This window comes from Penicillium angulare (genome assembly GCF_028827245.1).
Source record: "Penicillium angulare strain IBT 27051 chromosome Unknown utg000004l_segment0_segment0, whole genome shotgun sequence".
Taxonomy (NCBI): domain Eukaryota; kingdom Fungi; phylum Ascomycota; class Eurotiomycetes; order Eurotiales; family Aspergillaceae; genus Penicillium; species Penicillium angulare.
The window spans coordinates 9,246,126-9,265,366 of NW_026623163.1; the positions used below are offsets into that span (position 1 = coordinate 9,246,126).

Here is a 19,241-nt window from a genome sequence, read left to right on the forward strand (position 1 = left end):
ATTAATTCTAACTATTCCTTTAATAATATAACCCTACTAATCCTTACTATATTAATATTAATTCTATTTAGGATTAAATTATTTAGATCTACGACAACCAGGATCCTAAGATTTAGATTAGATAATACCTCCTACTGGTTATTAGGGGATTCTTTCTTTAATATCTTTATTATAACCCTATTTAACTAGAAGTTCTTAATCTCCCTGGTTATAATATAGACTTTATAGAGAAAAGTATCTATAGTAATTAGATTTAAGGCTATTAACCTTTATATATTAATACTCTTCTAATCTAGAGTCGTAGCCAGGTTGTTATCTATATATATTAATAATATTCCTAAATAGACTTTATATATCCCTTTTCTATCTATATTTATCTCCTAGACTATTTTAGGGGCTATTATAGGAATTATAAGTAACTAGATTATAGATCTTCTTATTTTATATAGGATAGTTAAGACTAAATAGATACTAATACTACTTAACCCTAGACTCTATCCCTAATTCTTAGCTATCTAACTTAACTAATTAGTAATACTAGGACTAATCCTATTCTAATTAATAAAGATAACTAGGTAATTAAAATTATTAATCTCTTAGATAATAGTAAGAACTATACTTATTATAAGTATTAGGTTATCTATAGGACTCCACCTATTATCTATTAATATCTTTTTTATCTTCCTTTAAGCTATCTAACTTAACTAAAGGTCTAGATCAATCTTCTATACTAATTCTATCTAATAATTCTATATTTCTTATACCCTTTCTCTAGTTCCTCCACAACATTAGTAATTAATCTTAATAATTATCCTAGCCTAGATCAGACCTTAGTCCACTACTATATATCTTAAATATATAATAATAATCACTTAGACAATAAGCTAGAGTTATAGAAGAAAGCTTAATTAGTCTTTTTCTCTTTTTTCTTTTTTCTTTTTCTCCTTTAGCTATACCAATAGTAGAGAATAGGCTCTTAGATAGTTCTTTTTTTTTTATTAGTTACTTTTTAATCTTCTTTCTAATAAGGTTATAGGATATAAAAGCTTTAGACTTATAGTTTATTTTTTTCTTTTTAGGGTAGTTATTGTTTTTAGTTTAGCTAGTTAATTATTATCTAAGAATTCAAGTCCTTCCTCTTTCAATCAAAATCCCTAATTTATAAATAGACTTCTTAAATTTAGTTTATTTATAATTATCTAAGGATTATATATTATCTTAGTCTTAAGCAATCTTTTAGAAATTCAAATCACTCTTTATATAAATATAATCTTTATTAATCTTTAATATAGAAATAATAATAATAATATATATAATCTTAATCTTAATAACCCTTTATAAAAGAAATTACTATAGTAATCCCTAAAATAAACCTAAAAATAATAATTATCTTTTATATAAGTCCTAGATAATTACCCTTAAGCTATAATAGCTAAAATTAAAGGTATCGTAGCTTCTAGATCTAGGTTCTCTTATCTATCCTTTAGTCCTAGCCTAGGACCTGGTTTCGGATCTAGAGATTAATCTCCTACTTTATTATTACTCTAATCCCCTTTAGTAGAAACTAGATTATCTAAGGTAGTCTCTTCTTTATCTAAATTATTAACTAACTCTTCTACTTAGCTAACTAGTATAATCAATCTACAATAATAAGGCATCTAGAGAGGCTTATCCAAATAAATAATATTATATTTATTTCCCTAATCTCTCTATTTACAATTTATATAATATCTACCCTATATACTAGGAATCTAAGTAATCTTTAGTCTAAAGGATATTCCTATTAGAATTTGATTATAAGCTCTATTAGTTACTTAGCTATAAGTTATAATTAAAAGAGTATTAATATAACTCTAGTATCTAGTCTTAATCTATAATTAAACTATTAGTTTTATATTTTATATAAATCTAATAAAGTCTAGAGAATATACTTAACTAGTAATAATATATAGGACTTATTTATTAATACCCTTTTTCTTAGTTAATTTTACTAAGAATTTATATAAGGGATAACACTAGATTTCTTACTATAGGGAAGTATAATAAAGGTCACAAAGGGCTTTATTCCCTAGATATATTAGTTAATAGACTAGGTATATATCCCTACCCTCCTCTATTATAGCTTATTATATAATCCTTAGGACCTATACTAAGTTTAGTAATTTAGTACTTAGATCGGCCTTTATATATTTAATATAGGCTAGCTTAATAGTAGTCTTTTCCTCCTCTAATATAGTAATTACCTTATACTTTATATCCTATTTTAGTATTTTATCCTTTTTCAATAGTATTATATAAGACTTAAGAATAGAGACTAGTTTAAGAATTAGAAGAAGAGTTAACTATAGTAGTAATCTTCTCCTAATAGAGTAGGGTCTCTATTATTTTATAGAATTCTAGAGAAAGAATCAATCTAATTTTAATAGACTATTTAATAGTATATAGTAGCAAGACTACTAATAATAGTAATAAAAAACTTATATAAAACTAAAGACTAAATAGAAGAAAGGAGTATTAAGAAAGAGATCTAAGATTCAATTTAGACGAAGTAAGATAAAAAAGTAGTAGTAGAGAATTTAATAGAAGTATTAGAAGTAAAGTAGAAAAAGATCTAAGATTTATTATAGATATAGTAAAGAAACAAAACAATAGTATAGAATTAGATTAAAGTATTAAGAGTAGGAAAGAAAGTAATCTAAGAATTATTCCAGATATAGTATAATAATAAAGTAGTTATATAGAATTAGATTAAAGTATTAAGAGTAGGGAAAAAAGAAATTAAAGATTAAATTAGGATATAGTATAGTAATAAAATAATAAGATAGCTATATAGAATTAGATCAAGATAATAAAAGTAAGAAAGAAAGTGATCTAAGAATTATTCTAGATATAGTACAACAATAAAGTAGCTATACAGAATTAGATTAAAGTATTAAGGGTAGAGAAGAAAGATAAAATACTATAAAGGATTATTCCTCTAAGATATCTAGTTTAATTAAGATTATATAGTTTTTAGTATTATATAAAGCTATCTGGTTAGATCTTAATTTATTAGCTATCCGATAAGGATTAGTTTAGGGTATATCTAAGAAGTATTTTTGTAGGAATAATATTACTATTATAGATAGATATATATTTAATAGAGAAGATAAGGGTTATACTAGTAGTCCTATATAAAAGACTACTATTCCTAGTTCTATACCTAGATCTCTTATTATATCTATATTAGGACCCCCCAGCTAGATCTAGGGTTATTAGGTAATTTATATATTTCCTAAGTAGTTATAATTAATAGTTAATATATTTATAGTATATAGGACTAATAGACTAGTCTAGTAGTTATTAGATTTATATATATATAGGAAGAAGATATTTTTCAATATCCTACCTATAGGGTATATTAGATAGAAAGGAGTAGAGAAGTTATTATATAAGTAATTATATTTTATTATAGGTAATTTCTAGGAGATAGTCTATAGATTAGTTAATTATATATAGTACTAGTTCTACTACTAGTTATTATTCACTAAGGGTATATAGGTCTTCTATATTAATAGTAGGATTTATATAATAACCCTACCTAGTAGACTATAGATTAGAGTTTTATCCAGGATTCCTATATAAAGTAGCCTATCTATAGGACTAAGTAGTTAATCTAGTAGATAGCCTAAGAGCCTATATTATACTAATAATTTAGTAAGAGTAATAGCTAGGGGTTCTATATATATATAATTAACTAGTATTTTACTAAGGTAGCCCGATTCTATAAGTAATTAAGTATAACTATCTATATTACTACTAGTTAGCCTAGCTATATACCTAAGTTATTAAGTATCCAGTACTAGAACAGTAAGCGGGAGATCTGTAATATATTTATTAAAAATAGGATAGTGGTGTTTATAAGTCAATATTATAAAGGGTTCTATATTAGTAATAATATTAAGGTGATCTAGTAGTATTTACTATTAGAGGTAAGTAAATTAGTTATATAATATATATAGTTAGTATTACTATTTATAGAGATATTATAGGTATACTAGTAGTAGTAGTAAGAGATTACCTCCACTCCCTAGCAACTAGAGTATATATAGGACCTAGATACTAGTAGTAAGAAAGAATAGACTAGTATACGATTTTATAAGATATTAGAATCGGCTACCACCGCAGGGTTATATAGGCAGTCTATCTATATATTAGTATACTATAATATTACTATTACTATCAGCTGGTAGTATTTACAGGGTAAGAGCTAGTTTAAGAGTAATATCTAAGAGAGCGCCACCGAGCCCGCTATCCTATACAACCCTAATAATAAGAATAGGATAGATAAGGATAAGTTTATAGGGTATATTACTGATTTATAAGCTATATATTCATCCTATATAGCCAGGATAATGTATAGTTATACAATTATAGAGTCTACCAATAGTACTATACACTAACAATAGCGGTTCCAGTAGTCCAGCCAGGATTAGTATTAGTTTTTAGGATTCCTATCCCCTATCCGAGACAGGGCGTTAGGTAAACAAATATACTATCTATAGAAGAACAACACCAAGAAGAACTATATCTAGTAATAATACTAGTTGGCCAACATAACTATATTACTATTGTTCTAGTGGATAGTAGGATAGCCTAAGATAGTATTTTATAGGGTCTAGGAGCCTGCGTTACAGGTAATCTAGTAGGGTGTAAGTCTAGTAGTAGTAATAATACCTATAAGCAGTAGTAAGAGTATATTATTTATATTATCTACGTAGGTTAGCGGAGGGTTAACCATAGTGGTAGTTCTATTAGTTATATTACAGTAGGATATGGTCGTCCGGTATAGGCAGTTAGGGATTTTATATATATTGTACAACAACTAGCAGCCTCTAGACAAAGTATTAATTATATTAGTCATACCTAAGGCAATATATAGCCCGGTATTCTAGATATTTTTAAACCGGCAGCAGTTATTATAGTGATTAGAGTAGATTATAATTAATAAATATTATATAATATTAAATAATTAGAAGGATTTCTAGCTATAGTTATAGGAGATAGGCTAGTTATAGGTTATAAAAATATAGATAGTTATATTAACCACTATATTACCCCCAGCGGCTAAGTTAATATTATTTTACCGGATAGGGTAGCCACAGGATTAGGTTGCTATTTACTAGGCTTATATATACTAGCCTAATATAGTATATTAGATATAGTATCTAGTGATTAAGAAGGGATATAACTACCTATACTAGTAGATCTAGATAGATAAGGTAATCTAGTTTATCTAGGACTATGTCTATTGGGCTAATCGTAGGTATATAATTATATATAGTAGTATTATTAAATACGTACGAATAATGGCTAATCAGTTAGGGTATAATATATTTTTTGGTAAGTAGTATGATTTAGAGGGGATATTAGTCTGATTTCAGTAGATTGCTAAGATTGTGATTATAGCTACTAATATATTAGGTATAGGGATTAATATTCTAGATATCTATAGTATGATCTATTTAGGATAGCCCTATACAATATTAGATTATATATAGGAGAGTAGGCGTACTAGGTGTGATAGATTTCTTAGTAAGGTGATCATTATTTAGCCTAAGGGCTAGCAGGTAGGATATTAGTACTATCTAAGATAGATATAAAAGTCTATAGAGGAGTAATAGTAGATATAGTAATATATATTTCTGTTTGACTAGGGATATAGGTGCCGGTAGGTGATATTAGATAAATATTTAGATAGATATATCCAGCCCAGGTATAAAGAAGACGAATCTATATATAATAGATATAATCAGGATTAGTTAATATAGGAGATAGATATCCAAGACCGCTATATTACAACCAGACTAGGTTAGTTATCTAAGGAAGTAACTAGTCTAGATCAGCCATATAAAAGTATAGCCAGGCTAGATCAGCTATACCAGAGAGTAAACCTAGGTCTATAGAGTTCCTATAATAATTCAGTACCTAGTAAGTCTAAGAGTTTAATATCCTAAGCACCTATAGTTAAATATCCTAGTCCTATAGCTAAGAATAGTACTATTCTAGATTCCCTATCTATCCCTATAGCTATATAATATTAGTTCTGGCGATAGGATATTAAATATATATAATTATCTAACCAATAGCCATAGGCCAGCTAGGAACAAGTCTAGAATAATATATATTTCTAGGATAAAATCAAGCAGTAGTTAATATAGTATTAGTTGTATATATAGGATAAGTTAGATAACGGGTATAAGTTATTCTAGTGCCTATAAGGATATAATATTAAGACTAAGATATAGTAGAAATAGATATATATATTCGATAGGATCCAATACTAGGATTATAATATACATTTCTAGTGTAGGATATCCTAGTTAATTACCCCTAAGGGGATCTAACTAAAGAGATATCCTATATAAAGGAGGCCTAGTAAGTATATGATTAGTACCGGTATATATTATTATCTATAGTCGTTATAATATTGTTCAGTAAGAAAACACATATAACAATCTATACAACATAGGATTATTAGTTATAGTATACTGGGGTAGATAGTATAGATAAGGAGTAGTTAAAGTAGTATTTTAGGGGGATAACCACTAGGATTATATTATAGTAATCACAGTTAGTATAGAAGGTTATTTAGTATTAATAGATATATTAAAAGTATAAAGCCCTAGAGTAATATTATTTAGTTAGGGTTTAGATATATATTTTATAGGTAGGTAATCTAAGATATATATCCTGTTTATACAAGTAAAAAATATAGATTAAGGGATTTCTATTTAAGAAACCACACAGTATTAGAATATAACCTATTCAAGATTCTAGTATTCCTAGTTAGTAATATTAATATATTTTACAAGCCTAATACAAGTTTAATAATTAAGACCTAGTTTATATAAGCTAACTATTATCGGTTTAGGTAGTTCTAATTTTAGAAGGTAATATAGTATTAAAGTATACCCGATTTTAAATTAGTAGGTTTCTAGCTAATAGATTTAATTTTAAGTATTTTACTAGCCCGGTTATAGTTCAAACACCTAGATTAATATTTAGTTTATATAAACTAAAAGTAATAATTTCTAGGATTTCTATATTAGGAAGGTAGTATAGTATCAAAGTTTAACCGATTTAAGATTTAATTATTCCCAGCTAGTTATATTAATATATTTTACTAGCTAGTTTAGGGTTAAAGTATCAAGTTTTATATCTAGTTCGTATAAACAAAAAGTTGCTAATTACAGGATTTCTATTTAAGGAAGATAGTATAGTATCAAAATACACTAAATTTAAGATTTATAAATTCCTAGTTATTAAGATCTATATATTTTACTAGCCAGTTTATAGTTTAAGTAGCCCGATTTATATTTAGTTTATACAAACAAAAGATAGTAGAATATAGGATTTCTGTTTTAGGAAGGTATTAAAGTTTCTATAATATATCAATTTTAGAATAAGTAGTTACTAATAGTTAGGATAGATATATTTAATAAGATCCTAGGAAATTAGTTACTAGGGTAGTTAAATAGTAAGAGTAACTAAATAATAAGAATAGATAAGTAATAAGAGTAACTAAGTAATAAAAATAGCTAAATAGTAAAGATAATCTATATAAAGATTAAATAATAAAAAGGATATAAAATATCTTAATTTCTTAATTAAAAGAATTAAAAGATTAAGAGTCTCCCCCGCCACCCGCTAAAGAGAATTAAAAAGAGTTTAAGTCTCTCCCCCACCTATACACCGGCTGCCGCGGCCCCCGCCGGCCCGCCGCGTACGGTGCGCGGCACCCCCCGGCCCTACGACTGCCGTCGCCGTGTCTCCCTCCGATCTTTGTTCTATCTCTAGAAGCCTAGGATCGTTCAATCCGTCTTAGTGTATACTATCGAACAGTAAGTATTATATCTAGGAGGCCCTCTATTATAATCTATTAACTGATGTGTATCTATCGGGATTAGGTCTCCCGACTAGTTTTATCCAATATACTGACTGCAGTATTGATTATATCGCCTTAAAAGATATATAATAGATATTAGATAGATAGCCTGTAAGGCTTACTTAAGGCTCAATTAATAGTAATAACACCTTTAGTCAATTAGTCCCCGCCGGCGTATAGAATTCGATCCTATATATAGACTAGAATTGTAGTAATATATATCTCTACATCTATATCTTATATCTCCTTATCTGGTACAATCCCCTCCTCTTTAGGGTTAAAATCAGAGATAGTAAAAGATAATTGAACTCCCTTAATCTCCCTCTAAGATTACTAGCTTATTAAAATACCTCTCTAGAACTAAGAGAAGGGTATAATACTAATAGGGTCCCTATTAGTTTGTTTATATAGAGAATAGTATCTCCTACTAACTTTAGGATCTCTATAATTATATAATCTAGATAATCTTACTAGCGACTATATACCCCTATAGGATACTATCCTTATTAGTAGTAGTAACTAGCTATAACCTAAGCTAGTTATAAGATATAATTGTTACGAGCTGGTCCTACTGTACAATGAGTAGATATAGTCCTTTAGTCTATACGTACCTTAAGTATATTCTATAGTTATACTATTACCTTAAAGCCTTACACAGGCTCAGACCTATAAAAATACTCAAAAAGGGTTTATACAGAAGGAGGGCTCTCAATCGTTCGTCAGAGATGGACTATTGATTGGATTTAAGTCACGTTTAAGAAAGTTAGATTGAGATATAACTAGAGCAATAAGTAAGAGTAAACTAGTTATAAACTATATTATAAATAGTAGTAATCTAAGTAAAGATAAGATTAAATATAAAGAACTAAATATATAATAGTAATAACTATCTCTTATATATCCTAATCCTCTATATACTCTTATAGTAACTCCTAGGGGGTAGGTCCTAGAGTTACTATAACTCCCTATATACTCCTAGAATAGGTTAGGAGTAAATAGTTATATAACCAGAGAATATACAATTATCTAGAGGGATGATTACTATTTATACTAGGAAGACCGTTTCCAGCGGTCTCCGCACCATCCTATCCTTTAATAGGATATAGGTTATAACGGTTAATAGGAGGCTATTTATAGCTCCTTTTCCAAAGTATTTTTCTAATCCTAGTGCCTAGGGATCCTTAGGTACCAGATCCTATATATAACTTTATAGCTCTATATTAAACATAGAACTAATTAGCTCTTAATAGTCTAAAGTTGGACTTAGCCCTAGTAGGTCTATAATATTATCTCCCCCTCCCTAGGTCTTTATCCCTAAAGATACTTAAACCCAGTCAACCCCCTTAAATAAGTAAAATATTGTTTCACTGTCTTTCTTTTCTAATTTTTCCTACAGCTATATACCTTTTATAATATACCTATTAATAATAAAACTCAAAAATAGAATAAGTTTACTTAATATAATAATATTCTCTAGTTTAGTTTAATCACTAAATATCCTTATAATTTTTATACTTCCTATTATACTAACTATATTATAGATCCTAAGAGTTATAATTATACTAAATATACCTATTAGGGTCATAAGTATATCTATAAGTTTCATAACAATACTAAATAAAAGAAAGTTCTTAAGGAATCTAAGGTAATTAATAAATATATAGAAGAAATTAAGAAACAATAAATATAGTTAACAATAGAAATACTCTATCTTCAGAAACAGTATCATCTTTTTAAGTCTCAAAATAATTAGATACTAAGCTATAACTCCTTCCTTATAGAACAGCTTAATACTAAGAATCCTCTTAGTTCTAAGGACTTTACTAAGCTAGATCATCTTATAGATACTAGCAATACTTAGATATTAGTAGCTATATCAAAGAGTTCTACTCTAATATAGATAATTATATCTACCAATCCTAACTCACCCTTTTCTTAGAGTAAGATAGATATTTTTTTACTGGGGAATATAATGAAGTCCCCTTCTTCTACTAGTAGTACTATTAAACTAGCTAGAGATAGCCTATTAAATTCTTAATAAGTTCCTATATGTTTTCTAAGGTATCGTAATCCTACTATTTTACTAGGTATTATGATTTTCTATTAACCTTTTTATATACTAGGATTTCCTTAACTTTATACTCTTTTTCTATTTCATTATTAAGTTTAACGTTAGTAGTAATTTATATATTTTCCAGTATAGGTTCTAATAATAAGATATAGAATACTAGATAAACCTACTTTATACTTTCTAGTAGTTATAGTTTATAATTCACTAGTCTAGTTTTTTCTTTAATCATAAATAGTCCTAGCCTTTTATAATCTAGTTTATTACTTAATTATTTTATTTTAATATTTTGATATAGAAGATATACCTTCCCCCCCTTTTCAAGTTTAGGTCCCTTTTTATAGCATTAATCGTAATATTTTTTTATATAGATATTAAAGAATTTAACATCTCTTATTAGTTGAAGATATAACTTTTTCATATCTATAGCTATAATCTATACTGATTCCGCCACCACATATTCCTCTCTTAGCTCTTATTCTATGCTAGGATTTCTGCTATAGTTCGTAAAGAACAGCATCTCTTACGTTATTATATACATTAAGTTATTATACATAAGCTATACCACTAGTAAGAGGTTTACCCAATTATCTTATTCATAATTAACATAGTATCTTAAATATTATTCTAATATTTAGTTTATTTATTCTATCTACCTATTTATCTATAAGTAATAAGATATTAAGAGTTTTAACTCTATACCTATAATATCTATAAATAATTTCCACATTTTCAATATAAAGAGCTTATCTCTATTAGATATAATCTTTTATAACATCCTATAGTTAGTAAAGACATACCAGATAAACAGTATTACTATATCTTCCGCTGTGATTGTTTCTATAAAGATGATTATATATATATATTTAGTAAGTTTATCTACAATCACTATAATTATATTATTTCTACTAGAATCTGGTAGTTTAGTAATAAAGTCTATTATAATCTATTCCTAGGATTCTATAGGTACTTCTACTAGTTATAATTCTCTATAAGATAAATACCTTACTAGTTTATTTTACTAATAACTATTATAGTATTGGATATATTTTCTAACTTTTCTATATATATTTAATATATAGTAGTTCCTCAATATTTATTTTACTATTTTTTTTATTCCTATATGACCAAATTCTAGTAAGTTATAGTATTTTCTAATAGTTTCCTCCTATAGGGATTTTAGAATATAGATAAGTCTATAAATCCTAAAGAGTTTATTATTTATTTTATTACTAGTAGTTCCTTAGATATTCTATAATAATTTATTCTTAATAGTTTTATTCTTAATCCATTAGATCTAATCATTTTCTTTTAAGACACTAGTTATTACTAGGACTTAGTGATTATACCCCAAAGTCCTATTATCGTTTTCTTTAAGTATTATTAGTAATACTTCCTTAACCCCATTCTAGTAATCTAGGCGTCAGCTTAATATATCTACTTATCTATTCACTATCCTAACATAATATTTAATCCTAACTATAGTCGGGCCCGGACCCGGGGGGGGTCTCTGCATTAAGAAGTCTTGGCAAGGGGGGGGGGTCCGAGTGGGTCTCTAGAATAAGTGGGTCTAAGACGGACCCCCCTCCTAAATCTCTAATCTTTAAGATATTATGATCGCTCTTTTTGGAAGTTTTATAATTAGGCTGTGATCTATTATATTATTAAAAAATATAATAAGATATAGAAATATAAAGGGTAGACCCTAGCTAGTTTGTATTTCAGGAATTCAGTTTTGATGGGGGATAATAAACCGAGTGGGCGCGGATAGGCTATTCCCTTTTAGGATTTCTTATTAAAGATAAGATAAGAGAGATAAGACTATTTAACTCTAATCACCCTAATATAACTACTTTAATATATTAGACTAGTATTTTATTAGTTTAATAGTAAAGATATTATAATAAAAATTATATCTTCTAGTAGAGAAGCCTAGCTATAGACAGCTAAGCTAGTTAGCTATATAAGCCAGTTGGCTAGCTAAGCTAGTTCGCTAGTTAATTAGTTAGCCTAGTAAGCCGAACAGAAGAGTAGACTAATATATAGTTTAGCTTAGATCAATCAGTATAACTAGCTAAGCTAGTATACTAGTTAACCACCTTAATCAGTTAGCCAGTTAGCTAGTTAGCCAGTTAGCCAGTTAGCCAGTTAGCCAGTTAGCCAGTAAGCTAGTAAGCCAGTAAGCCAGTAAGCCAGTAAGCTAGTAAACTAGTTAACTAAATAAACTAGTAAACTAGTTAGCCAGTTAGCTGGTTAGCTATTTAGCTAGTTAACTAAGTAAGCCGAACAGCGGAGTAGACCAAAATATAGAGCAAGCCTAGCCCACTAAGTCTAATATAGCTTAGCTTAGATACACCAGTTGATTTGATATAGCTCGGCTTAATTAGGCCTAGTCAGTTTAATACGATTCGGCTTGCACTAGCCTAGTTAGTTTAATACGATTAGGCTTATACTGGCCTAGTCAGTTTGATATGATTCGGTTTAGATGCGCCAGTTAGTTTGATTTGGATAGGCCTAGTTGATTTGATATAGCTCGGCTTGGTTGGGACCAGTCAGTTTAATACGATCCGGCTTCGTTAGGCCTAATCAGTTTGATACGATTCGGCTTAGATGGGCCTAGTCAGTTTGATATGATTCGGTTTAAATACGCCAGTTGATTTGATATAGATAGGCTTAGTTGGTTTGGTATGGCTTAGTTTAGATGCGCCAGTTGGTTTGATATAGATGAACCCAGTTGATTTGATATGGCTCGGCTTAGTTAGGCCCAGTCAGTTTGGTACTATTCGGCTTGGTTGGGCCTAGTCAGTTTGATATGATTCGGTTTAGATGCGCCAGTTGGTTTGATATGGTTCGGCTTGGATGGGCCCAATCAGTTTGATACGATTTAGCTTAGATAGGCCTAGTCAGTTTGATACGATTCGGCTTGGTTGGGCCTAATCAGTTTGGCACGATTCGGCTTGGTTGGGCCTAGTCAGTTTGATATGATTCGGTTTAGATGCGCCAGTTGGTTTGATATAGTTCAGCTTAGTTGGTCTGATATAGCTGAGCTTGGATGCGCCAGTTGATTTGATACGATTCGGCTTGGATGGGCCTAATCAGTTTGGCACGATTCGGCTTGGTTGGGCCCAATCAGTTTGGCACAATTCGGCTTGGTTGGGCCCAGTCAGTTTGATACGATTCGGCTTGGTTGGGCCCAATCAGTTTGGCACGATTCGGCTTGGATGGGCCTAATCAGTTTGATATGATTCGGTTTAGATGCGCCAGTTGGTTTGATATGGTTCAGCTTAGTTGGTCTGATATAGCTGAGCTTGGATGCGCCAGTTGATTTGATACGATTCAGCTTAGATAGGCCTAGTCAGTTTGATACGATTCGGCTTGGATGGGCCTAGTCAGTTTGATATGATTCGATTTAGATGCGCCAGTTGGTTTGATCTAGATAGGCCCAGTTGATTTGATATGATTCGATTTAGATGCGCCAGTTGGTTTGGTATGGATGGGCCTAATCAGATTGATACGATTCGGCTTGGTTCGGCTTGGATGGGCCCAGTCAGTTTGATACGATTCGGCTTGGTTGGGCCTAGTCAGTTTGATATGATTTGGTTTAGATGCGCCAGTTGGTTTGGTATAGATAGGCCTAATCAGATTGATACGATTCGGCTTGGTTCGGCTTGGTTAGGCCCAGTCAGTTTGATATGATTTGGTTTAGATGCGCCAGTTGGTTTGATATGGTTCAGCTTAGTTGGTTTGGTATACCTCGGCTTGGATGGGCCCAGTCAGTTTGATACGATTCGGCTTGGATAGCCCCAGTCCGTTTGATATAGCTCGGCTTACACCGGCCCACTTAATTCAATTTAGTTTGATTTAGCTAGCCTTCTCCTATTAAGCTCTATAATAATCATATAAAACCCAAAATTGGACCGTTAGATAGAGAAAATCCATGGCTATCCAGCTATAATAAAATCATTGTATAAGACATATAGCAAAACTAGTAAAACTCCAAATTAATCCAAATTATTACTCCATGCCCATATCGCTCCAAAATTCCTTAGCAAAACCATAAAAAAACCATACCCCAGCTACCATCTCTGTATCTAATCTCCATATCTGCTCTCTAAATCCAGTAGGCGTCCATTCCTTAGGCACCCATTCCCCGTTTAGGCTTGGATCTATTACATCAGCCTCTGTATTTTCTTCTATTATTTTAGAAGATAACACCCAAAATACTAGTGCGAGCTCTGATGAAAAACAGCCTTTATCAGTAGACAAAGCCCCTTTACATAGCCTAGTAGGCAGATAGCAGTTAAAACAACAGCTATCTTCCTCTGGATAGACCATAGCCCTTAGCCTGTCAGCCTGTTGTTTATAGCCTGTCCTATAGTAGTAACAGCTAGTAAAACAGTGTGCAGAAGCTTCATCTCTCGGCTGCTCTGTTTGATATATAGCTATATTTAATTATTAGCAAACAGATATATAGATATATAGATATATATTTATATATATATATATAAAGAGAGAGAGAGAGTTATAACTTACTATACCATCCTAACCAGCATATAAAACATCTCTCCTCGGTCCAGTATTTTACCGCTCTAGCAAAAAAGGCCATATCGTTATTATACTGCCGTTCTAATGCTTTTACCCTTTGGGATTGAATAGTTAGGGTAGCAAATCGGCTAGCACAGAGATCGCATAGAGCCCAGCTAGGCTCACAACGCTCTAGGGCTTGGCTATCAAATACCCGAGCTATAACTCTCCGCCGGCAGATATCTTCATCCAGATACTGCTGAAAATAAATCTGCTCGGCAGGGCCATTTGAAGATATATATCTTCCAGAGCTAGACGGAATTAGACAATAAGCCCATGCAGATAGATTCGGTGATCTCCCAGCTCGGCCAGATTCCTGTATAAAACTAGTAATCTCGTACCGGCCAGGCTTAAAATGGATTACAAGATCCACATCTGGGAAATCATAGCCAGCTCCGATACCACTAGTAGCCAATAAAATTGGACCCTCGGCTCTGAAATAGGCTAATTGGGCTAATTTGTCTTCCTCAGATAGATCTGAATGGAATCTAGCTGCCTGAGGCTCTAAGGCCTGATATAGCTGATCAACTATAGCCTTTGTACGGCAGAAGACAATAGTCTTCCTCCCGGTATAGCTAAGCCGATTAGCCCTAAAAGCCTTAATCCACTGTATCAGATAGCCAGCATAGTTCTCTGGCTTTAGCGAGGCCGGTAAACTCTCTACCCCATAAGCCATATTTTTTAAAATTAGGCTCTCTCTGATCGTATATGGCTTAGATTGCAAGCCTAGCATCCCTGTAAGCTCAGCTTCTAGATAGATCGGTAAGGTAGCCGAGGCAAATATCATTGGAACCGGTAAAGCTAGGGTATGCCAAACCCGTTTCATAATAGGCCTATAGCTCTGCGAGAGTGGGATTAAATGGCATTCATCCCATATTAGCCTAGCTAGCCGTTGCTGATTGATTAGATAGCTAGCCATCTCGTAGAATTTAGGGTATATAATATACTCAATTTGGACGAGAATCAGCCGAGATTCCGGATCGAGACCCTTATAGCCGATAGCAGGCTCCCATACTATTGGCCTTAGCCCTAAGGCCTCAGCTTTAGCTAGGATATCTAGCTTCAGAGATATCAACGGTATAATCAATATCGTTATCTGATTAGGCAATATACTAGCCCCAAAGAGGAATAGGGTAGTTTTACCAGATGCGGTTGGTAAGATAAGATAGAGATATGGAATTTGCTTTATTATAGCATAAAAAGCTTCCTGTTGGCCAGAGCTCCGAAAAACAGCAGTATTATCACTAAGGAATTCCCTAAGCATCTGCGTTAGGGTACCCCTATCGATATAGCTGCTATCTAGCAAAGGGGAGTATACTAGGCTGCGTGCACGCTGACTGGTATCCAGATCTGGCTGATTGGGCCTGGTTGACTGGCTAGGCCTAGCTGGCTGAGAGAGCCCGGCTGGCTGAGAGAGCCCGGCTGGCTGAGAGAGCCCAGTTGGCTGAGAGAGCCCGGCTGGCTGAGAGAGCCCGGCTGGCTGAGAGAGCCCAGTTGGCTGAGAGAGCCCGGCTGGCTGAGAGAGCCCAGTTGGCTGGCTAGGCCCAGTTGGCTGAGAGAGCCCGGCTGGCTGAGAGAGAGTAGCTGGCTGGCTGCAATATATATTGCTATATAAGTTTAAAAACTCATAGAACTGGCCTAGGCTAACCTGTTTAGTAGGCCTGACTGCCCCTGAACGGATAGGGTAGTGATACTGTACAACCGGCCTCTCTAGGGGTAGTAAAACAAGCTCTGGAAGGCTAGAAGAGGCTGGCTGGGCTTGGACTTCGGCCTTAGGCTTCACAGATTGCCTATTATAGAATAGTGTGCCTAATATAAGCTGATCAGCTGATATACCTAGATAGGTATGCTATTGTTGACTAAAGCTAATCAAAGCTGTTTGGATATCTGCCCTAATACCCTGGAAGCTTGCTATATTTCGGCCATATACAGCTAAGCCGGTTCCACGAGAATGGTTCATCTGTTCAGCTCTAAGGCCTTCCGCATCTAGCCTATCAGTACCCAAATCGTCTAGCGGATCGGCTAGACCTAGCCCATACCGGATAAAGCCTTGCATTAGATGCCGCCAGACCTTTATATTGATACGCTGAGTAATCAATTCTGAGGTCATACTCTTCAGTGTATGTGAGAGTATCTTAGAAGAGAACGGCTGAGCTATCCGGTGATCATAGAATAGTATAAAATGGGCCTCAGGCAGCTGCTTATTCAGCCAGATCAGCAAGCCCTCTTCAAACGGCCTAATATAGGCCAGATAGGCTAAAATTAGCCACGAGATTGATTGTGGTAAGGCCCGTACAGCATCTTTCTCTTGGCCATTTTGGCTAAAGGTCTTCGAATAGGCTAGCCGGATCAGAAAGATATGGTTCACTGGATCTAGGAATAAATTCCGTTGGTTGGTAGCTGTATTTTGCCAGATCACCTGATTTATCTCTGTACCTCTAGCCGGTGCGCCGCTGGCTATATGGGTAAGGGTTAGAAGGCCTTTTAGCTAGTTGCTGGTAGTCTCTAGATAGCCTAGAGCCTTAGGCCGGGAGAGCTCTATATCAGGCCTATCTTCGGCTACTATCTCTTCCGTCCAGGCTGGGGAAGCTAAAGCCTTCTGAAGTAAGAAATCAGATGGCTGGCCAGCTAGATAGACTGATAGAAAAGACCATTGATTTGTTATATTTCCTATATCTTCGAAGCTGGCAGCCTTGGAGAGAGATAGAGAAGATTGGGCCTAGATAGATAGATAGATATATATTAGTAAATATAGTAAGATATAGAGATATAGCTAGATATAGATATATATATATCATACTCGTTAGGGTTGTTAACTTACCGCTTGAAAATTTGTAAATTCCAGAAATAGATCATTTGATAAAGCTAGGGCAAGCTGATTTATACCTTTAGCTAGGAAGACCCTTAGATCTTGCTGCGAGAGAGTAATATGTTGATACCGAAGGGTATGGGGAGCTAGGCTATATATCTTGCCTAGCGAGGTGCTAGATTTCGATATAGCAAAGCCTAGGGCACGTAAGATCAATATATGCCCTAACGGAGTCTCCGATTGTGCAATAAACCATTGGTGCATCCAAGATCTAGTATAACTAGCCATAGATTGATCAATAGCTAAATCAGTAAAGATATCTGTATATAGCCAATATAGTATAATCAACTGGTAGCATTTGATAATCGCTGAGTAAGAATGGGTGATTTGGTCCAACGGTTTAAAGCAATCACGTTGATAGTTCCGGCTAAAATAGGCTAGGAATGCATAGAGTGGGATATCTTGTCTATCTCTAGCCTCACATTCAGCTAGAGAGAGGGCTAGCTCAATTACTAAGCCTACACCCTTAGAGATCTGTTTATTATCCAAGCTAGCTTGCGGTAGTATCGGTAGAGTATCGTTATCGGAACTGGCTGTATCGGAGCCTGTATCGGAGCCTGTATCAGATAGATCATTAGGCTGGAAGGAAGCTGGCTGATAGGCAGCTAGGCTCTCGGATGGAGGTGGCAAAGCCTGTAAAAAGTGATCTAGGCTTGCTAGGCTAGCTAGCTGCCGCGGTTGTAGAGTATAAAGACCCTGATAGCTTGCAGGGCCGCCGCTATCGATAGAGAGATAAGAACGTAGTAAAAATTGAATTAAAGCCTGAAAAATCAGGCTATATTTCTTGATGGAGGCCTTATTTTGTAGACCCCGTAGCGGACGTAATGTAGCCTGGGTAGCGGGGTCTAGGCTAAAGGAATTCAGAGCCGCTCGGGTCTGTGGAGAGGCTGTTTGAATATAGCTATTCCCTAGAGAAATCAGCTGATATATAATAGCGGAGAGCCAGATCATCTGCTCCGGGCTCTGTAGGGTAAATAGGGTCTCTAGCTCAGCAGCATCCCGGCCAGCTAGATAGGCTGGATACTGGCTATCTGTGAAAAAGCCCCTAGCCTCGTAGGTCTCATCAAGGGGTTGGATTACCCTAGATTGTTTCAGAGAGCTCCGTAGATTAGCCAGGCTAGCTAAAAACTGGGTAGAGAGAGCTTGTTGGGTTGGCTGGCTGGGCCCGGTGCTGGCTAGGCCGGTGGCTGAGAGAGCCTAGTTGGCTGGCTAGGCCCGGCTGGCTGAGTAGCCTAGTTGGCTGGCTAGGCCCGGCTGGCTGAGAGAGCCCAGTTGGCTGGCTAGGCCCGGCTGGCTGAGAGAGCCCGGTTAGCTAGCTGGCTAGGCCCAGTTGGCTCAGAGAGAGTAGCTATCTTTAGCCGCTGGCCTGGGCTAGAGACCGAGCCTGAGAGAGAGAGCTCTCTAGATCTCTTACGAGTGAGAGTAGTAGGCAAAGATAGCCTAGGCTCGGTAACACGAAAAAGATAGGCTGAGCCCTCTAAGGCTTGGATCAGGCATATAGTAGCTTCTGTATCCTGAGCTGTATAGCCTTTGATCCCATGGCTCTTACGTAGATGGATACGGGATTTACCCTGACTCAGAGAGAGAGATTTGCATAGTTTGCATTGATAGCCGTTTTCTGGTAGTTTCAGTGTCGGTAGCGGCGGAATAGGCTGAGTTTCCAAGATTGGTTAGGGTGGTTAGGGTGGTTAGGGTGGTTAGGGTGGTTAGGGTGGTTAGGGTGGTTAGGGTGGTGGTTAGGGTGGTTAGGGTGGTTAGGGTGGTTAGGGTGGTTAGGGTGGTTAGGGTGGTTA

General features: G+C 34.1%; 3 protein-coding genes across 3 annotated transcripts; all 3 read right to left on the minus strand.

Moving 5' to 3' along the window:
- Positions 1-14,840: 14,840 nt before the first annotated feature.
- Positions 14,841-15,255, minus strand: N7478_007390 (C-terminal helicase domain-containing protein; the record flags this gene model as incomplete). The annotated part of the gene is made up of 2 exons (XM_056923604.1): positions 14,841-14,895; positions 14,921-15,255. The coding sequence occupies 2 exons, from the start codon at positions 15,253-15,255 to the stop codon at positions 14,841-14,843; spliced, it is 390 nt and encodes a 129-aa protein (XP_056781641.1).
- A 1,173-nt stretch (positions 15,256-16,428) lies between these two features.
- On the minus strand, positions 16,429-16,895 carry N7478_007391 (telomere-associated RecQ helicase; the record flags this gene model as incomplete). Its single annotated transcript, XM_056923605.1, has 2 exons — positions 16,429-16,816; positions 16,876-16,895. The coding sequence occupies 2 exons, from the start codon at positions 16,893-16,895 to the stop codon at positions 16,429-16,431; spliced, it is 408 nt and encodes a 135-aa protein (XP_056781642.1).
- A 172-nt stretch (positions 16,896-17,067) lies between these two features.
- Positions 17,068-18,567, minus strand: N7478_007392 (uncharacterized protein; the record flags this gene model as incomplete). The annotated part of the gene is made up of 2 exons (XM_056923606.1): positions 17,068-17,298; positions 17,902-18,567. Coding segments are annotated over 2 exons (897 nt in total), but the record flags the coding sequence as incomplete, so codon positions are not given.
- Between the last annotated feature and the right edge of the window lie 674 nt (positions 18,568-19,241).